Source organism: Phragmites australis, chromosome 22 (assembly GCF_958298935.1).
Source record: "Phragmites australis chromosome 22, lpPhrAust1.1, whole genome shotgun sequence".
Lineage (NCBI taxonomy): Eukaryota > Viridiplantae > Streptophyta > Magnoliopsida > Poales > Poaceae > Phragmites > Phragmites australis.
The window spans coordinates 10,485,475-10,507,621 of NC_084942.1; the positions used below are offsets into that span (position 1 = coordinate 10,485,475).

The following is a 22,147-nucleotide window of genomic DNA, read 5'->3' on the forward strand; positions in this document are numbered from 1 at the left end:
TCTGTAAGGCTGTTGTTACCTTACTCTGGATGAACTTATCTGATTTGGCACAATCTCATCAATCGAAATTATGTTATCCTAAAAAAGAATTTAGAAAATGGATATATACATATAACATCAGGAAAATAACCTATTCTACTTCCATGTTATACCTGATCTGGAATCCAAACCCCTGGAATGCTGAATGATTCATCCAAACCCCTGGAGTGCTGAATGATTCAAGCAGGTCAGAACCACATAAACGCATTACCATGAGGCTGCCTGAAAGAAAATCTTTGTCGGTGCATATTGAATAGTTGATTACATGATCACCGGTAAATTACATTTGTGTGGTCCAAAATTATGTGAAAAGGGGACGGTATGTTGGAACAAACAATCCTTCGATATAACTTTGTCAGCAAAACCATCCTTGCACAGAGAGTTTTGAATCCTCGAAAGAACAGTCAAAGTGCGTTGATAATCTTTCTGCATTGCCTATTAAGGACAAAGCATTGGGTGCATGAAGTGCTGCAATATCCGAACATCCTATTTTACATAGCAAAATGCAAAGAAACTTATGATCGAGAATGAAAAATGAAGTTACCTCCCAAGATCAACCATCACAAAAGATGAGCTTCTTCACGCATGTTCACAAAATCGAATTCGGTGTGCAGCCGGTAAGAGGTCCTAATCAACTTCATATCTGAATTTAGTTACAAGAACAACACTGCAATAGTCCATATGTTATTTCAAGGTCACAAAATATACTCTCTTCTTATACGTATCAGTCACCGGAGAGGCGGCATGCTTAGGGGTGTCGTGGCGACTGGTCGAGAGGTCCTCGAGCAGGAGGGCATGTGGGAGGCCAGGAGCGTGATGATGCAGATGTGCGTGCGTAGCGGGCCCACCTCGGCCATCGCATCCTCCATCCCATTGGACCATCGCAGTGGAGGTGGTCGAGGTGCTAGTGGTGAGCCGTGGACAGGCAAAGCAACGGCAGCCCGCATAACGGGGCCAAAGCGGCTCGTCGGCCGGACAACACAGATCAAACGGAGGCCAGCTGGTCGCCCCACGACAACGCGGGGTGGCGTAGCGGGATGCTGAATGGGAAGGCTCGGGGCGGCGCATCAATAGGAGGACGACTATGTTCTATTGGATCGGTTTAATCCGATGGGGGAAGAGACGAATTCGGTGGGGGAAGAGGCGAATCCGGTGGGAGCGGGCGGGATCCGGCCGAGGGAGGGGCATATCTGGCCGAAGGAGAGCCGAATCCACGAGCTATATTCATGCGTTCGCCGGTCACGTGTGGATGTGGGAGGAGGAGGCATCGGGCGGAGGGAGAAGCGGAGATGGTGGTTTGGGGAGGGTATTGGGGGAGCGGAGATGAAACGGGCGGGTAAAAATGGGGCCAGTGCGCGTAGTGGTTTGAAGAAGGGTCAAACGCGGGTGTCCGTGGCGTGGACGGGTGGAGCCGTCCTGAATGCATACTGTTGCATGAAAATTGTGTATTAGATCAATTAATTTAAATATACAATTGTTTGGTGAAAAATATTTTTTAAAAAACTCGTCTTTTACAGTACAGTATCGCGATCTAACGATGCGCGGGTGCGTCAGGGCCCCGAAGTTTCTCATTGCCCTTTTCGCCCACAGTAAAGCACGCACGCGTCCCGAATTGATCCCCATTAAAACGCGCCCCCTCGACGTCTCCGCACCGCCAAACCACCACCTCCCGATGGACGCCCTCGCCGCAGTCACCGCCTCCTCCCTCTTCGCCCCCGTTGCGAAGCCGCGCGGCGTCCTCCCTTTTCTCCACGGCCCCCGCGCCCGCCCCCGCGGTTCGCTCCTCGCCATCCGCTGCGCCCACTCCCGCGCCCCGCCTCCGCCCCTCCCGCGAGCCGACGATTTGGAGGGGGCCGCCGCCGCCCACCCGCGGCTCCGCCTCCGCCGTCTCGCCGAGGAGTTCCGCGCGCTACCGTCAGACGCGGACCGCGCGCGCAGGCTCCTGTCCCTCGCGGCCGCGCTCCCGCGGCTCCCGGAGTCCGACCGCGCCCCGAACAACCGCGTCATGGGGTGCGTCGCGCGGGTGTGGCTCGTGGCCCGGTGCGACGGGGCCGGCAGGATGCGGTTCGCGGCCGACTCCGACTCGGAGCTCTCTCGTGGGTACTGCGCATGCCTCGTCTCCGCGTTGGACGGGGCGCGGCCCGAGGATGTGCTCGCCGTCGACCCCGCCGACCTCGCGCCGCTCGGGTCGGCGGCGCGGTCGCGTGCCAGCACGTGGCACAACGTGCTCGTCGGTATGCAGAAGCGGGCGCGGGCGGCCGTCGCGGCGCGCGAGGGCAGGCACCCCGGGGAGCCCTTCCCGTCGCTCGTCATCGGTCGCGACGGCGCCGTCCGCGCGCAGGGCAGCTACGCCGAGGCCCAAGTGAGCTCTTAGCTTCTTCCTCGTTGGCTCATGCTTGCTCAATTGTTTGATTGTTCTAGTTACTATTACGTGCTGTTGATCTGCTTGAAACGACGCTGCTTGTCTCGTAAAATGGGGAATTACTAGTATGATGACTTGATGCTGTCTTTGTCTGCTTAGAAAATGGCTAAAAACGATGTGCTTTTGATTGGATATATTTGACGTGTAGAATCTGCCAAGGATGGGTGTCCATTTTCTTTTTCTACTAAAGTTGCACCACCGAATAAAAGATAGCATTTCAATTGGTTCTTGCATTTTTTTTCCTTTCTGATAATGAGAAAGAAGCTGACTCGTAGTCAGCTATATGTATGGTCAAGAATGGAGACTAGGAAATGGACTGGCTAGTATCAACATCACCCCTTTGCCTTTTCCACTTTGTGTGGTCATATTGGCGTCTTGCTTGGGAATATATTTTACTGGAGAATTGCACTCTGCTAGGGCCGTACCTGAGAAATTGGAGGCTTGGTGCAAAATTCAAAATTAGTCTCCATTTATAAGAAAAAGGCACTTCCAAAAACAAGTTTTTTATTTATCATATCAGCAATACAATTATTTTCTAAGAATTACAACTTGCCAGAAAGCACATCTTAGAATTCTTAACTACTGATCTACATATCTTAATATTCTTAACTAAATAATCTATCTTCTAGATGAAACACATCTCCTACTGTTGTTCTTTGATATAAAATCTTCAATTAGATCTTCATTTTGCGGTGGTCAGAGGAGAACAATTGAACTTGAACTGAACAAGAACAAGCCACGTGTGTGTGAGATATGAAATCGGAAGAAAAAACTCAATAAATAGAGGAGGGATACTAAATGGTGCTGTCAAGAAGTTATTTTCTTGATCACTCCCTTGGGGTATATCATCCCTGAGTGATTCGACCATTAAGAATGTGTTGTCTTCCGGTCACCCGAGGAGTCTTTTATAGAATGTAGTGTTGTATTTTTTAAGTTAATTGTCGCCAACAATTGCTTTTTGAAAAGCCACCATAATGCCAAATAGGGCCCAAATATGTGGCATCACAAGTGTAAATTGATTTATGTTCATCCTATTTTTCCGAGAAATTATGTGGTCTAACAACCAAAGAAGTAAATGCAAATTCAAGTGAGGCAATGCCCAATGGTTACTCTCACTATTCCCACACCATAAAAATTATTAGAAGGAACATAGGAGAGTACATGAGCCTTTTGGGCCCAAGCAAATTACGAAACAAGAGGAAAGGAATAAGAATGTTAATTTGTTGATTTAATTTGACATGTAGTTACTAATGTTATATAATGATCTCACACAAGAAAGTATTAGCTATTGATCACATAAGCTTGTTAAAACACCTCTTTCTAATTATTTTTATGCAAGAAATTGAAATTACTAGGGGCCCTGTGCGATCGATCACTCTGCACTCCCTCATATACGGCCCTACACTCTACCTTTGCCACTAATTCTTTTTGTACCTTTCGCAAGGAAACTTCTGTGGTATCCCTATAAACATGGGAAATGAGGTTTATTTCTTGCTTTGACAAGGATCTATGGGTTTAACTACGGTCAAATGATCAATCTAGCTTTGCCAAAAAGTAAAAAAAATATCCGTGGCCAAGGAATTTTTTTGAACATCTTGGGAGCAGCAAAGAGGCAGTGCAATACGGCAGGATGAGCAGGAGCATGATGGACACTATTTGCTTCCTTTTTTTGAAAAGTAGCTATGAGACTTTTTATATTTGACCACTATTATATGATATTTTAGAATACGAGCAACAGGATATTCTTTACTTGACCACTAATACATAAAACTAATTAATTGATCATATCAGAGTAGGAAAGTTTGTTATATCATTGAAATTTGACAACTTTGCAAAATACTACTGAAAGTATCTAGTTCACATTAATGCCACAGTACTGTAAAAATTTGTAACTGTTGCCTTTTGCAAATATATCATATTACGCTCGTCTATCATTGCTTCCCTTATCCTTGTTCACATACACACAAAAAACTTAGTATCTTCGGTTCATGCCCCCTCTCACCCATGCTCCATTGTGATGAGGAAAAGTGGTACACATGCGGGGAGAAAGCATAATGCATGTTTGTGTTGCCAATTGCAGCTGTTAAGTAGGATGAAAATAGGAACGATGACAAGTTAGAAAGAGCAGGACAATAATTGGCCATCAATGGAGTCACACAAGGAGAAGTCGATAGTATGTTAATACTAGTGGCACCCGAAGATAAGTTGCAGCAGTGCGTGATAGTGGTGATGCTCAGTGGAGATGTAAAGCTTCAGATGATTTCTTCCTCCCCAAGAGTGTTGATGCTGGTGGCACCCGGAGATTAGTGGCAGCATTGCACGATAGTGGTGATGCTCAGTGGAGCTGCAAAGCTATCAGATGACTTCTTTCTCGCCATCATTGTTGCGAACCACTTCATCGTGAAGCCTGGAGCATCCTCACTCTCATTCACAAATGTACAACTAAGATGAAGAAATATGCTCCTAGGTTGAACGAAGCTTCTTCCGTTTCGATCATAAATACCACCAATCTTGCCTGCTTCTCGTTTTCTTTGTTTAATGTTGATCCATTGGCACCATGTTTCTCATTTCCTTTGTTTAATGTTGAGTCATTGCCACGACTATTCATGAGTTGTTGGTGAGTTCAATATCTACAACATTGCCATCAATTCTCAATGTCTGCAATGTTGCCATCAATTCTCTAACTTGCGATCCTTTGGTGTATTCCACTTGATTGCATCAACAAAATAAATGGTCTGGTGCATCCTTCACCAAGAATCATCACCAAAATCAGATCTAGAGCTAGTTCATGCTCCATATCCAGTGGTTGGTTTTGATGAGCATCTTTCTTCAGCAAGAAGCACTTCTACTATAGCGCTACAACTGTTCGTCAACGTAGGGATTTAAGGACTGCAACCATGGCTGCCACTATACAGCTCGAGAACGAGTTGTCTCCGAAGGTGGGGAAAATGTTATGTGCGGTATTATGAAAGGTATGTTGAAAGGCAAGTTGATTGGGTTTCAGAAAGATTGAGATAAAGTTAGAAGTTGGATTAGATATCTTAGCATAGTTAAACTCGGCTAGGAGAAGTAGAGCCAGTAGATGGAAAGATATAAGTTATAATCAGGGAGGATTCGAGATGGAGTCTGTTTAGGACTCGAGTCCTAGTAGGTTTAGATTTGGCCAAGCTCTATATATGAAGAGCAGCCGTACTCTCAGGAAAACAATCAAGCAAGAAGAATTAATCTAGTCTTATCTAATATTCTAATCCTCTCTTATCTATAGTCTAATTTATAGTTTAATCTCTCATCCTTAGCAATTGACGCCGCTCGACTATCCTCCCGGCGGATGTTTACTCCGTCATGATCTAAGGATCATAACAAATTGGAAGGATCATAACAAATTGGTATCAGAGCCCATGGCTTCTGATGCTGAGAACAAACAGTTCAAGGCGTTTCTTGTCGCACAAGATGAGCGGATGCGGAAGGAGATCAAGGAGGGCTTCACTACCATCAAGCAACAGCTAGGCGAGGTGGTTCAGCAGATGGCCATCGTGTCCTCTTGGTGGTGGAACAACGCTCGCTGGACGCTGCCAACCAGCCACCAGTGCTACACAGTAGCACAACTTCCAGTGTGCCAGCGCCTTCATCGGCGGCAACCATCAACACGTCTGGCATCCTGCAAAGTGGTACGTCATCCAGTGCAACGGCTCCAGTCACCGGCGGCAACCCTACCTCCAGTCAAGGAGGCTCAGATTTCAGTGTCTATCAACAACAACCACATGAACATCCTCGTCTTTTCAGAAAACGAATGTCATGTATGCGCTGGCCTGCAATTTCCAATGTGTCGTGCTGGTACTACAGCCGTTCGTCAACATGGTGATTTCAATGGCTGCAACCATGGCCGCCACCCTACAGCTCGAGGATGCTTGAGGTTTTTTTGCTAAGGAGGGGAGCGATGTTATGTGAGGTATTAGGAAAGGAAAGTTAAATAGGCAAGTTGGATTCGATTTAGGAAAGATTGAGATAAAGTTAGAAGTTGGATTAGATATGTTAGCATAGTTAAACTTGGCTAGGAGAAGTAGAGTCAGTAGATCGAAAGAGATAAGTTGTAATTAGGGACAACTCGAGATGGAGTATGTTTAGGTCTCGAGTCCTAGTAGGTTTAGATTCGGTCAAGCTCTATTATATAAAGAGTAGCTATTCTCGTAGGGAATCAATCAAGCAAGAACAATTAATCTAGTCTTATCTAATATTCTAAGTCTTTCATCTATAGTCTAATCTCTCATCCCTAGCAGCTGACGTCGCCCGGCTATCTTAACGACGGATGTTTACTCCCGTTATGATCTCAGGATCATAACAAATTGGTATTAGAGCCCATAGCTTCTGATGCTGAGAACAAGCAGTTCAAAGCGTTTCTCGTCCTACAGGAAGAGCGGCTGCGGAAGGAGATCAATGAGGGCTTCACCACCATCAAGCAACAGCTAGGCGAGGTGGTTCAACAGCTAGCCATCGTGTCCTCGTGACTTTCGGTGGTGGAAGAACTCTCGTTGGACGCTGCCAACCAGCCACCAGTGCTACACAGCAGCACGACTTCCAGTGTGCCGGCACCTTCATCGGCGACAAACATCAACACGTTCGGCATCCTGCAAAGTGGTATGTCATCCAATGCAGCGGCTCCTTCACCGGCGACAACCCTACCTCCAGTCACCGCCATGCCAAGCCTCCCTCCATTGTCGCCCGTCACAAAAATCCACCAGCTCCAACGTCGTCTTCCATCGGATGGCAAAGGCATGCATCAGGCAAGTCAAGGAGGCTTAGATTTGTGTCCATCAATAGCTGCCACATGAACGTCCTCGTCTGTTCAGGAAACGAATGTCATGTATACGCTGCCCTGCACCTTCCAATGTGTCGTGTTGGCTCTACAACCGTTCATCAACATGGAGATTTCAATGGCCGCAACCATGGCCGCCACCCTACAGCTCGAGTTGTCTTCAAAGGAGGGGAGAGATGTTATGTGAGGTATTAGGAAAGGAAAGTTGAATAGGCAAGTTGGATTTGGTTTAGGAAAGATTGAGATAAAGTTAGAAGTTGGATTAGATATATTAGCATAGTTAAACTCAACTAGGAGAAGTAGAGAGTAGATGGAAAGAGATAAGTTGTAATCGGGGAGGACACGAGATGGAGTTTCTTTAGGACTCGAGTCCCAGTAGGTTTAGATTCGGCCAAGCTCTCTATATAAAGAGTAGCCACCCCCTCAAGGAATCAATCAAGCAAGGAGAATTAATCTAGTCTCATCTAATATTTTAAGTCTTTCTCATCTATAGTCTAATTTCTCATCCCTAGTAGCTGATACCGTCCGGCTATCCTCTCCACGGATGTTTACCCCGGTTAGGATCTAAGGATCATAATAGTGTCAAAGCCTTAAATCTTTGGAGCTTCATAGAAGGTGTGAGGAGATTGGGGTGCAAAAAATACCAAAGGAGAAACACTAATACAGTGGAGCATGCAATCCCACATTCTGGTCATTCTTCCTTTAGTCAATGTTGTATGCGGCATTGTGGCTGGAGGCTTCGCACCATATTCTCACAAAGAGTTGTTAAAGCCTGCATGGTCTTTATTAGGGTCAAAATTCCTGAATTCACAAACTACCTCTGATAGAGAGGAATACCCCTACCAAACTGTATTTTTAGCTGGTATTGTACCAAATTTTAGAAATTAAGGGAGCAGCAGTATTAATATTCCATTGTTTCTTTGTTTCTATAGAGCACAAAAAATGGGAAAAGTATTAATGAAGGGTGAAGGAATGAAAAATGGATGGACAGATATTAAGATGGATCTAATTCTTTTAGTGGTGTCTTTCGGCTTTATGTAACCAATAATCCAATTTTGTGTGATTTTCTTACATGTTACTATTGAAATTGATTAGCAAATTACATATTTTATACTGATGGTCAAAGCATCATGTATTTTTTAACTGAGGCAGCGCATGTTTTCACAATTTTCTTTGAAAGTTTGAAACACATTAAACATCAAATTTTGTCTCAAATCTGCTATGCCTGAGTAACCATGATTATGACCTGGCTTTACTAACTCTATTGCTACAAATGTTAACTTACATATTTACACAAGGATGCTGTTTCTTACAAACTTGGTTTGGTTGTGAATCTGATAACAAATGTACAAAATAAATGAAGTTGAATGTTGAACCATTTAAATGTAATTCTTCATCTTGATTTCTGCGTGAAGCTACCGGCTACATTTTAAATGTTTAATTGCAGGCGATGTTTCTATCTCCTGATGAGTCCAAGATTTTAGAGCTTGTGAGTACCCTTATGGAGAAAAAAATTGGGGTTGTTGCGCACTTTTATATGGATCCTGAGGTGCAAGGCATTCTTACTGCTGCGAAGAAACAGTGGCCCCACATCCACATATCCGATTCCTTGGTAATGGCAGATAGTGCTGTCAAAATGGCTGAAGCAGGATGCGACTATATTACAGTGCTAGGTGTTGACTTCATGTCAGAAAATGTTCGGGCAATACTTGATCAAGCAGGATTTAATAAGGTACTTTTTAATCAGAGTTATTGATTCATGTTTCAAGAAGTTCAACTATTGTATCATGCCCATTTGTCAACTAAGCACATACTGCAAGAATCAAGCTAGTGGAACTAGGTTTCTCTATGCCCTTGGATCATGTTACTATGTTAGTGATGAGAACATTGCTCTGGAACCTTGGTATGCAATTATTCTCTTCTTTTTTATTTGCTAGGGTTCTTGGACTTTGGCGTTTTTTACATAATCACTTGTACTATGTACAGATGCATGTTGCCGTTCTTATACATTAGGTCAGATTGGCAGTTTGATTGGAAAAATACCAGAACAATCCTAGTCTGATCCAGTTAATAGTGTTGCGTTAGCATGTATATCATTTGTGAACTAGCATTATCTGAACTGGGTAACTGGCTGAATCCTTTGTCATGGAGTAGGTTTTGCAATGAATGGTTACTTCTTAGAATACATTGAGCAGACTGTGGATGTGATTATGCAAAATACAGAGTAAAATGTAGTAAAAGAAGATTTTAAAACACAACCAGACCTTCAAAGCAGAACACAATGACCTACTGCCGCACTTGCATTGGTCGTAGGTAATAAGTGATCTCTTGGCTGCATTCACTATAGTTCCTTTCTTAATAACTCTGACCCAAAATATTAGTTGACATGAGCATACCAAACATTCAGTCTTTTCATGCATGGATGTCTATCACCCACAGTATCTAAAGCCCCCCCCCCCCCCCCAACAAAAAAAACACCAATTCTTATGGATTTTTTTTGCAGGTTGGTGTTTATAGAATGTCTAGTGAACAAATTGGCTGCTCCTTAGCAGATGCTGCTTCAAGTTCTGAATATACTCATTTTTTGAGGGAAGCGTCAAGATCTCATCCTTCTCTACATGTTATTTACATCAATACCTCTCTGGAAACAAAAGCTCAGGCTCATGAACTTGTTCCTACAATAACCTGTACCTCTTCTAATGTTGTTGCAACTATATTACAGGTACATGTTTTGCTTCTCTCAGTATTATCTAAGTGGACTATTTCTTGTTCTTTGTATTATATTTCATTTTTATTTTATTTGTCCTTGTAATCAAGCTTTCTTAATCATCTGTCTCTCAGGCATTTACCCAAATACCAGATATTAATGTCTGGTATGGTCCTGATTCATATATGGGTGCGAACATAGCAGATCTGTTTCAGAGAATGGCTACCATGTCAGATGAAGAAATAACAGCAATACATCCAGATCACAACAGGAAATCTATAAACTCATTATTACCACGGCTGCGCTACTACCAGGTTTTTGTGATTCTGTTCCTTTCCTGTGCTTTAGGCTGTTTATTCCCAGTTATCTTAGTCTATTCAAAACACATGTAAATGTAATTCGAGTATGCTAATTGTACATCTTAAACTACTGTGATCTTAAAATTCGAATTAATTTTACAAAGTTAAGTTTTCAGTCTCAATTTCTGGAGATTTTTTTGTATAAAGTATGTCTTCTTTCTCCGTTATTGGCTGGTGGATTGGGGTTTGATCTCAGGAAATAAGGATGCTCGACGGGAGGACGAGTTTTCTAACCTTGTCTCCACGGAGCCATGAGGTGCACAACACCAGGAGATAGATTGACATGACTAACTTTTCCTTGATGTGCCTCTCCTTATATATCGAGATGATAGATGAAATAATCTGCTAACTAATTAACAAACCAAATCTTTTAGCCTAACAACCAATCTTTATCTAATCCTGATTGATGCTAAAGCAAAGCAACAAACAACTAATTGATGGCCTATTCGGCCTGCTCTTGGGCACCAACTTGTGGCGCCGGCCTTAGGTCTGGCCCCACATATCATCTCCATCCCCTCCCCACCCCGCTCTCGACCAGCAGCTCATTCTCGAGCTGAAATGCCGGATAACGCTGTTGGAATTGGTCCTCCCAAGAACTTGCAGACGCCACCTGGCCAAGCCATTAACAAGCACCTGACAAACGCTGCGGTGCAGGCAAACTTTCAATGCGCTCTACGGGCTAGGGAATGACCATGGCATTGTGGAGCAAGGGCAGAGTTTGTGGGGACGCTGGTGGGGTGCTGATGAATTTCTTCAGCAGGCTAATGTGGAAGATGTCGTGGAGGCGAGCACCTGGTGGAAGCTCAAGGTTGAACGCCATAGGGTTTATCTGCGTCATGATCTTGTAGACCCATAGAAGTGCGGGTGTAGTTTCCCCATTGCGGTGGTGGCACCGAGACCGCTGAGTGGTGGCGCAGCTGCAGGCATACGCAGTCGTCGACGATGAAGGTGACATTGCAGTGGTTGGCGTTGTAGTTCCTCTTGGCCAGCTGCTGAGCTTGTTTCAGGCGATGGCGGACGTCGCTTAGGAATTCCTCACGCTCTAACATTGTTTTGGTGACAGCGGCCACTTGAACATCACCAGCTTCATATGTTCTGATGGATGGAGGATCATGGCCATATTCCACCTTGAACGGAGATTCGCGTAGGGCCGAGTGAAAGGAGGTGTTGTAGATATACTCAGCCTAAGGAAACCAACAAACCTAATTACGCAATTGATCCCCCATCTTGCAGCGCAGGTACATTCCAATCACCTTATTCATCGTCTTGGATTGGCTGTCGGACTATGGGTGGAAGGCAGAGCTCATGCACAGCTTGGATCACGTCGTTGCGAAGAGGGCTTGCCAGAATGCTGATGTTAACACCGGGTAGCGATTTGAAATGATGGAGATCAGTAGGTCATTGAGGTGGACGTTCTCAGCAAAGAACACGTGCGGCAATCTCGACGGAGTAGGGATGAGCTAGCAGCACAAAATGTACGTACTTGAGAAGCAGTCCACCACCGTGAGGATATTTGCTGCCGACCTTTGGGAGGCCCTCGATGAAGTCGAGGGTGATGTCAGACCACACTTGGGAGGGCACTTGCAGGGGCAGCGGCAAGCCAACCGGGTAAAGATGTTTGGTCTTGTGGCGTTAGAATGTCAGGCAGCTGCGGATGTACTCATGTACCGCCACACATGCGTTCGGAGTGTGGAAGTCACAACAGAGACAATGCAGGGTCTTCTGGAGGCCCTCGTGGCTGTACTCATGTGGGGCGATGAGGATATAGGAGCCTCACCAAATTTTTGGTTGGTCTATCCCAATCTTTTCACCCAACGAAACACAAATCAACACGCGGAAGCAACAAAACTGAGAAATAAAACATAACAAAAATCACTGAAGAAAGCATGGCTCTTATGGATGAATATGAACTTTATGTTCCATACAAATCAATTCCAAGAGTCATAGTCACAAAAGCTTGCAACTTGATTTACTTAGATTCGAAGAAATAGGCACCGGGTGAAAGTCTCTAAGTGATGATCTAGAGGCAAAGGGATGGTTTAAGACCAACTCATAGATGATTCTTATCCCTCTAGCAAGTAGCAACAAAAAGAACAACTTTAACGCGATGGAAAAATTCAGCTCTTCAATAAAAACGAAAATCACAATCGAAAATTGAAAGATTTGCAAACTTGCAAGGGAAGCCAATAGTGGGAAACTAGAAGGAGATAAACACAAGCACAAGAGTAAACATAAACTTCATTTCTTGCAGAGGAACACCCTATTTTCGGCTGATTACAAAGTATTTTTCTTAAAAAAGCTCTCATCTAACACAAAGGCTAAGCTCTCCTCTTTCTCTTCTTTAAAACCCTAGCATACAATCTCAGATGGCTGGTTCAAGAGGGCACATTAGCTCTTAAGTTTCCTTGTTCCTTTCTTCTCCCCTCTTTCAATACATTTTTACCTACCACCGAGGGTATTTTCATCCAACTCTTTCTTTGTTCATCGAACGATCGTGACGCCTTCATGACTTAGCTTCGTTTCGATGTAAGCTTCGCGATGATGCCATGTGCACTCGCAACCTTCCCACGGTTTTGAAGCCAAATTGCAAAACCGTTTTGCGCGCTTCTCAAAGCGTGGCTCATCGCCACTTGCTTACACCTTAAGCAAGCAACCCAATGTCAACACATATACTCCGTCTTGCGATCTTGACCGCCAGCAAGTCTCTCCCGCTCCCGATCCCTCGGGTCGTCTTGTCCCTTGCACCGACATCCCTTTCACTTGATTTTGTCAACACACTGTCTTCATCAATCTTTCCATGATTTGCTTGATCTCCACGTGCACAGTTAGGATCACTCTTGACTTCATCCGACCTTCTTGATCGTCTGGCACCAAGCACCTCAATTAATCCCGATCATCATGCCGTCGACCGTTAAGTTGCATCAATTATCTGCGCATCATAAGACAAGCACACATATTTCTCCAATTTTATCTCCAATTCGTCAAACAACTCTCTGTTGAAATGCTCATCACACAGAAAACGTGAACACCGGATGATTCGATGTATACTTCTTCTGAGTACTGGACCATCCGGTGTATGCAAATCCTTTCTTCACTGAGCGGAGAGACAATCTCCTGGAAAAAAGCTCCGAGTCTCCGATGTACACAAACGCCCTTCACAGGACCATCTGGTGTGTGTAGTCACACCAAACAACTATTTTGCACCATCTCCTGGAAAATGCTCCGGTGAAGCATCTAGTGTGCATACTGTCAGGCATCGGACCATCCGATGTATCCAAAGCCATTCCTCTGAATAATTGCTCCTCCTGAAAAATAGATCGGTGCTCTCATCTGCTCATTACCGAACCATCCGGTGTGTACAACCACACCAGATACATTGACACCTCCAGAAAAATAGTCCGATGTACACTCACTTGAACACCAGACCATCTGGTGGACACATCAAATTTTGCCTCTGAATTGAAATGCTCTAATGTGAACTTCATCTGAACACCGGACTATCCAGTGAGGTTAACTTTTCTCACACTGGACCATCCGGTGAGTGCATTTTTCTTGTCATAGAGACAAAAAAACTCCAATTCCATTTTTCTCTTGAACTTCGGTTAGTCCTAAACGTTGTACTTAATAATAGAAGGATTTGGCAGAAATATGTAAAATTGTCCCTCCTAAAAAAATTATTCCAGAATAAATGGGCAATAGTTAGGAGAGGTGCGCCAGCGGCGAGCAGAAGCAAGGTTATTAGATACCGAAGGAAAGCCCGGCCAGAACCACACGTGCAAGTTTCCCTGCATGTGGCTCGTCCGTGATAACTTCTTCGGATTTGCGTGAACTAGCGGACCGATCACTAAGTGGTTAGTACCTCCAGCATGAGCGAACCTTTTCTGAACTGGTTAGGAATGGGCGCCACTATCCCAGCCCGGATCCTGCCGGGTTCTATTGATCATGTCCCCTTCCCAACAGTTGTACCTTGTCTTGGGGCGTCTTTCTTTGGCTTTACTATCAAGCCCGCCGGAAAAATAAAAGTCTTTCTCTTCCCGTCCCGGGTCATAGTGAGGCGAAGGTGCGTCCACAGAAGAGGAAATCGCAATGCATCTTGCTCAGCAGGCGTAGCTTGGAGTGGGAGTGTTGCGGGAGTAAGGTAAGAAAAGTGGCCTAAGAGAGGAAGCCAAACAAACCAACCTGGGCCTTCTGAGCGCTGCTAAGCTAATATGCGCTAGAGAAAGAAAAGGAGGTAACTATTCGGTCCGGAGCATTGATTCCCCATAACGAATAGGCTAACTCTATCTCTCAATTGCCTATCCTGTGCTCGAGAAGGTCCCCCAGTTCCTCGGCAGCGCCTTGAAGTGCATTTAGTTGTCTAACTTTAGACTCGGGATATTCCCCACTCCATGGCATCTTTCGCTCATCCATTCAGCCCGCCCGCCCAGACGCGACGCCCTTTCGCATTATCATCTACCGCCCTTTCTTTCCTCCCGTCCCTTCACGCATGAAGATCGTCGTATGTATGTTCGACTTCGGTTGCCGGTGCAATAGAATTGGCGGGAGTATATTATGGCAGGATCAGTCATCTGGGCAAACCAACCCTCCTCCAAGAAGAATTGTGCTATGCCCCCCCCCCCCGATATCCCTATAGAGCGAAAGAGCTGCCTGGTGATCCCTAGGTTGCAGCACGTCCGGTCGTTAACTCCTCGCTAGCTGCCGCCGTTTCTAGGACCGACCGACGCCTCACCTGCATGCACAGGTACCTACGTAGTGTAGTGTCAGTCGCACATTCATAATAGCGTTCGGACTCATGTGCCTTCCTGAACCAGGGGAGTTCCCTTGCTTCTGCTGCGTACGATTAGCCAACCTTGCGGCGGCAAAAGGATTAGGACGTCCCCCCATGCTAAGGTTCCCTGCGGTTCGGCCGCATTAGGTTAGGGAGCTGGGCGATAATAGCTCCTCCGCATCCCAAGCACGCTGCCCTCCTAGGCGCGCAACACTAAGTAATCCAAGCCAACCCACATTACTAACTAACGGTGGATAATCATCTTTCTTAGAGGTACTAAATACAACTCCATGAATGAGCAAAATGAAGGTTGCGTTAATGAGAAAGATCTCTGGGGAAACCGCTAAAAAAAGATTGAACATGTGGTTCCGAGTTTCGATAACTTCTTCTGCTTTCATTTCCTCCGTTTGAAAAATCGCTGAGTTAATTCAACCTGTTAGGTCACATAAAGGTGCTTGCTTGCTTTTGTAGTTAAATATGAAAAAGGGGTTTTTAACCGTCTAAGAGACTGATCACGCCTGATCATCTGTAGATCCAAGCTGCATATCATTAAATATGCCCCTTTTTCGATCTTCATATTGAAACAATAGCAGCGCATGCTCATACTCAGCCTTTTCGAGCTGAGCTTTGCTGATGGGAATTTCTTCCCACCGCATCCTCTGTGAGGCTTCTATTAACCTCCTGGAGGTGCTCTGCGCATCAAGGAAATCACGGTTGTGTGAAACAACCGAATGAAAGAAAACGGATTCTCCTTCCTTCTCCCGCAGATCTTGATAAGCCGCTTGGAGAATAGAAAGATTATCAGTTCCTTGAATATGATGGAGATAGGAACGAAGCGCCTCTTCTAAGAGGTAGGGCTCAAGGGGAAGTAAGGCTTCGTTCCTATTATATTGTGAAATAAAATCCTGAATGAGATCAAGTCTCAAACTGGATGTCCTTTCTTCCATTAGGAAGAGCCTCAGCCGCCCAGGTATGTCCTCCAGAGGGGTGTTGTGATTCAGCTCCTGCTGAATGAACGCAACCCACTCTGGATCCTGCTCGTAAAGGCTCAGATAGAAGTTTAGCCCTTCTAAATGAGCTAGAGTTTGTGGGTTTTGAACCTCGGGCGGCAGGTTTATAAGAAAGGACGAGCAACAAGTCAATTGTGTTACCACTTGTAAAATCGGTAGGACTAGTCGAAAAAATACTAGAAAAACTAAAATGGAAATTTTTAAAAAGAAGATGAAATATGGATAATTTAATAAAAGAAAATAAAGAGAGGAGACACATTGGATTTTTTTTTATAGTAATGAACATTGTAGCAGCTCGGGCACCTATTGATTTAGCTCCTTCTAACATGTCGAGTCGAGACTTGACTTTGTTTGTCGCACTTTTCCTTCGCTGCTCTTTCCTGGATTTTTCGTTGATTCTTCTTCTACACCCCGCGATCCATAAATAAGAAACCCTGACCTTATTATCTTGCTCCTAAATTTCCCATCAGCCTATCCAATCTAATTCCAGACAGAGTCTGTAGACCTTACTTTATAGACAAGCACAACCAAGCTTATGCAATACCAAAAATCATCAAACCAAATCAACAACCTTGTCAATCACTCATCACATATAAATCAAGACTCATTTCAACTTGGTTTCTTAGAGCAGCAACAACGTTGATGTCAGCGGAACATAAAGCCGGCCTTGGTAGGTGACTAGGTCATCCACCACGACCCATGGCATGCTAAGGGTCCCTACCGTGAGCTGCTCGTGCAGTGCCACTAGTTCTGAGTCGATCGAGGCTGCCAGCCTGAACTCCTCCATGAGATTGATTGATGGAGATGAGAGCGCCATGGCAATGACCTGCTTGGTGTCCCATCGTGAGAGCGCATTGGCGACGACGTTCATCCACCCAGTCTTGTACTCCATTGCATAATCAAAGCCTTGTAGAGACCGATATTCGACTTTGGTGGAGGATCGAGCGACTGTCTTGTTTTTTATAACTCCAAGAGCTTGCTGGCTTGTACTCCACTGCGAAATCAAAGCCCAACAACTTGCCTACCTAATGGTGCCGAGGGATTGTGGCTAACCGTTAATCTAACAGGAGTTTGAGGCTGTATTGGTTAGTTTTCACCACGAACGGACGCAACAGAGGTACGGTTCCTTTGGTGGACGGCTTGGACGAGGCCAATCAGCTCCCGCTCGTACGCCGCCAAGGAGCGATGGCATGGTGCCATCGGCCTGCTGAAGAAAGCGATCATGTCATCTCCTTGGTGTAGTCCTTGGTGTAGGACCGCACCGAATCTCTCACCAGACGTGTCACACTCGACGATGAAGAGTCGCGTGAAGTCAGGAAGCCAGAGAACTGGTTTGGATGTGAGGGTTCCCTTGAGAGATTGTAATGCTACCTCTGCCTTCAATGACCTTGTGAAGCCCTCCTTGAGCAGCTGGGTGAGTGAGGCGGCCACCATACCAAAGTCCTAGATGAACCTTCGGTAATAGCCGGCAAGGCCTAGGAAGCCACGCAGTGCCCGAGCTGAGTGTGGTGTCAGCCAATCGATGACCGCCTGGACTTTGCCATTGTCCATGGCCACCCCTTCGCCAAGATGATGTGGTCGAGGTAGGTGATGGATTTTGCACCAAAGGAGAATTTGGACTTCTTGAGGAATTGTTATTGCGCGCACTTGATGTCGAGGATGGTGCGGATGTGGCGGAGGTGAGCCGACCAGGAGTTGCTGTAGATGAGGATATCGTGGAAGAAGACAAGAACGAATTGGGCCAGAAACGGTCACATGTTCATTAGGGCTTGAAACATCGTCGGTGCGTTCGTCAGCCCAAACGAAATAATGAGGGATTCGTAGAGGTCATCGTGGGTGCGGAGTGTCGTCTTCACGATGTCCTCTGGGTGCATGCGCACTTGGTGGTCGACGGAGCACAAGTCCAGTTTGGTGAAGAACGTGACGCCTACCACAGGAATGGGGAACTTGTCTTTCACCGTTCAATCATTGAGCACGTGGTAACCGACACAACAACCATGATCCGTCTTGCTTCTTGACGAGCAGCACCGGCGAGGAGGGTGCGGACAAGCTTCAATGAATCAAGTCATGCGCTTCCATGGCTCGACACTAGTGTTCCAACTCGTCTTTGTGCATTGCCGGGTAATGATATAGCCGCACCGCCACCTGCATTGTCCTAGGCAACAGATGGATCTATTGATCCCGAGAGCGAGGAGGCAGTCCTTGGGGCTCGGTGAAGACGTTGGCGTATCCACTAGCAATGCCTCCAGGAGGTTGGTGGAGCACAGCTGCAGGTGCAGACACATCGGCCCGGCCATACCTTGCCAGAGCACCTATTAAATGAGGTGCTAGAAAGATATGGTGAGGCGCTGAAAGTCCCGAAGGATGGGACCTAGCATGGCAAGCCACTGGGTACCTAGGACGATGTTGTAGCACATAGAAGTTGGCGATGAAGTCCTCATTGGCGACGTCGAAGGGGGCGCGACGGTAGACCCCAGTGCAGGGAACTCACTCCCCATTTGTGACCGTGATGTGGAGGTTTTCAAGGAACTGGAAACGAAGGTTCACGCGGTTAGCCGCCTTTGATGACACAATTGTACATTGAGCCAGAATCCAGGAGGGCGTGTAGAATGGCACCTCTTGGGCGGATGGTCACTTGCATGGTTTCGTTGGTCTTGATGCCGATGATGGCGTGCAGGGAAATCTTGAGGTCCTTGGTCACCTAGTCGATATCCTCATATGCTGGTTTGTCATCCACCAATTACAAGTGGAACAAGTGCTTCCACGACCAGTTGTGAGCTTAGGAGCGCAGAAGTACTTATCATCGTAGTTGTAGTAAGGCTGAGACGACAACACTCTTCCATCTTCGCCGGTGTAAGGCGGCATATGGTACGGCCACCCACTGTGACCATACGTGGCGTTGTCGCGGCTAACAGACGTCTACCGCTGGGCGCTGCCAGCGTGGTTCCAGATCTGGGCGCGTGCAGTGCAGGCAGGGTAGCGCAGTTGTAGGTGCAATGTTGTCCACACGCACTCTACTGTATCTTCTCACGGCATTTGAAGGAGCAGGCGAGGTTCATGGCGAACTCCTGTGGTGCCTGCATCTGCACATCCAAGCTCATGGGTTCCTAGAGACCAGTCGTGAACAATTATATCTGCTGGTGACTCCGTGAGAGGGCCGGCCTTAGGTCAGTAGCGTGAGGAAGCGTTCTTGGTAGTCTGCCATGGTTCCGGTTCGGCAGCACGCCACCAACTCATCAATGGGGTTTGCGCGTATAGGAGGCCCGAAGTAGAGATTGATGAGCTCGATGAAGCGATGCCACGATGGAGTGCCTTGGTCACGTTCGATCCACATGTACCATTACTGAGCAACGTCCAGTAGATGATATGGTGCGTGCCAAACCTTTTCTTCCTCCACAATTTGCTGGTCCTAGAAGAATTGCTTGCATCGGTTTTGATACGCCATGGGATCACCTTATCTGTCGTACTTGGGGAAGTCGGGTTTGTGGAAGCGGGGTGGCCGCTCCTCGTGGCTGTCGTCTGCCAATGGTTGGCCATCTCGGTGGTGATGTTGAAAGTTGGCGTCGTGCCCTAGCGGCACAATGTCTTGGCCTTGCTCCAGGCGATTGATGGCGAGGTAGTGGGCATGCTGCAGTTGGTTGACGTCGCAGAGTGGGCCTTCGATGGTGTCGAAGAGATCCAACTTAGTGAGTTTCTCCATAATGGTCGCTAGCGTCTTCATCTCATCGTCACCATCCTGACTTCCTGGCATGGCAACAGTGATCCTAATACCAAGATGTTATGGGCTGGTGGGTTGGGGTTGGATCCCAGAAAATAAGGATGTTCGATGGAAGGACGAGGCTTGTAACCTCGTCTCCCTGGAGCCATGATGGAAGGATAGGTGCAAAGCATGGGAGATAGATCGACAAGACTAACTTTTGCTTGCCATTATTCCTTAACGTGCCTCTCCTTATATATGGAGATGACAAATGAAACAAGCTGCTAAAAATTTGACAAACCAGATCTCTTAGCCTAACAACCACTCTTTATCTAATTCTGACTTGATGCTAAAGCAAAGCGGCAAGCAACTAACTGATGGCCTAACAGGCCTGATCCTGGGCGGCCGGCTTGTGGCGTCGGCCGTAGGTCCGGCCCCACATAACATTCTAAATTTATTTTTCCATTTTTGTTTCTATTGTTCAAAGGAACAAAGGTAAGATTTTAAGATCTTTGTGTATATATCTGAATCAAAATATTTGTGTTTTGCATATATTCTCTTGTCTATGTAGTATCTTTAATTGATGACCAAAATGTGTGTTGTTTTATATATAGTAAAGTGCCGGAATGGATTTTTTGTATTGTGCAAAAGTATACGGACATTAACAGGGTACAAAATTGTACAAGAAAGAGTGTTTATAATATGAAGAAAAGAGTGTGTGGTAACTGGATTTGGATGATCACACACTAGTCACTAGTTGTTTGGTAGACTTCAATTCCAGTCATATATTCAACAGTAAATCTGTATCAGTTTTAACTATAAACTAGTGCACAAAAGTATAAGATTTTTCATAGTTCCTCAAACTCAAATACATGAAAATAATTAACCGACCTCACTAGATCTTGGGTAATTGCATATTTGCATGAATTGCAAGCTTGGTTATTGTTCATTTGAATTTGTTGGAATCTGCCTCTACCTCATCAATCTGTACAATGTTATGATTTTTTTTGTTTTCATGATTTGCTTCTTTCACTTTGTTTTAATTGATTTTACATTCTCCAATTTTCCCGTTTGTTTTCTGATATGTAGGATGGTAATTGTATTGTTCATGACATGTTTGGTCACGAGGTTGTGGAGAAAATAAAGGAGCAATATTGTGATGCATTTCTAACAGCACACTTTGAGGTCCCTGGAGAAATGTTCTCTTTGGCGATGGAAGCAAAAACGAGGGGAATGGGAGTTGTTGGATCTACTCAAAACATCTTAGATTTCATTAAGGATCATCTGAAGGGAGCTTTGGACAGGAATGTTGATGAACATCTTCGGTTTGTGCTAGGAACAGAGTCAGGGATGATCACTTCAATTGTTGCTGCAGTCCGTGAATTATTTGATTTGTATAGTTCTTCTCTAGAGAGAGCAAATATTGAAGTGGAAATTGTGTTCCCAGTTTCATCGGATGCAGTTTCTAAGACATCTATCAATGGTTCCCATCATCTTGGTTCTTCAATAGCTAGTGATTTAGATAATCTTACTATTGTTCCTGGTGTGAATTCTGGTGAAGGTTGCTCTATCCATGGAGGCTGTGCCTCGTGCCCTTACATGAAGGTTGGTGCGACCTCTCTTTTGCCATTAATAATTGATAGTTTGATACTATATATTACCAACATAACTTATCTGCTATATCATTTAGAACACATTTCTACAATAGTATGTCATCTAACATTTTATTTTACATAACAGTTTTTATAATCCATTTGTTATATCATTTGTCATATGCACTAGAATGGAGAAGTACAATATATCTACCCATCCAAAGAAACAGAATCTTTCCTGGGGTAGAAAATCAAGAAACACCTGCATGACTTCAGAAAGTTTTTGCCACTTAGAAATTGATGTTCACTATTTTTGGGCATATATTGAGTAATTGACGTTTCACCTTTTCTTCTCCATTAGTTGTTTCATTTGGAATCCCTAAGTATTCATGCCAGCAGTGCTGAAATCATTTTTCCTAAAAGGTCCTATCATTGTTGTTATGATCGTAAAATGTTCTACTATCAACATTGTGTCAGGTTGTCAATTAAATTATATTGTCTTTACTTATCAATGCTACTAAACTGTCTGCAGATGAATTCTCTAGGATCGCTACTTAAGGTTTGCCATCAGCTTCCTGATGAAGACAACCGGTTATCTGTATATCAAGCTAGCAGATTTAATGCTAAGACTCCTCTTGGGAAATCTGTTGCGGAGGTTGGGTGTGAGCCTATTTTGCATATGAGGCATTTCCAGGTCTGCAAATTCCATTGCTCTTTACTTTGAGTCATTGAACATCAAT

At 45.2% G+C, this 22,147-nt stretch overlaps 1 protein-coding gene across 1 annotated transcript in view; it reads left to right on the forward strand.

Moving 5' to 3' along the window:
* The first annotated feature begins 1,627 nt into the window (after positions 1 to 1,627).
* The window catches only part of LOC133904405 (quinolinate synthase, chloroplastic-like), a 28,567-nt gene continuing 8,047 nt past the window's right edge, over positions 1,628 to 22,147 (forward strand). The window contains exons 1-6 of the mRNA XM_062345907.1: positions 1,628 to 2,401; positions 8,722 to 9,006; positions 9,778 to 9,996; positions 10,116 to 10,295; positions 20,905 to 21,420; positions 21,940 to 22,101. Of these exons, the coding sequence (XP_062201891.1) occupies positions 1,712 to 2,401; positions 8,722 to 9,006; positions 9,778 to 9,996; positions 10,116 to 10,295; positions 20,905 to 21,420; positions 21,940 to 22,101 (2,052 nt within the window). The 5' untranslated portion in view covers positions 1,628 to 1,711. The remainder of the gene's footprint in view (positions 2,402 to 8,721; positions 9,007 to 9,777; positions 9,997 to 10,115; positions 10,296 to 20,904; positions 21,421 to 21,939; positions 22,102 to 22,147) is intronic.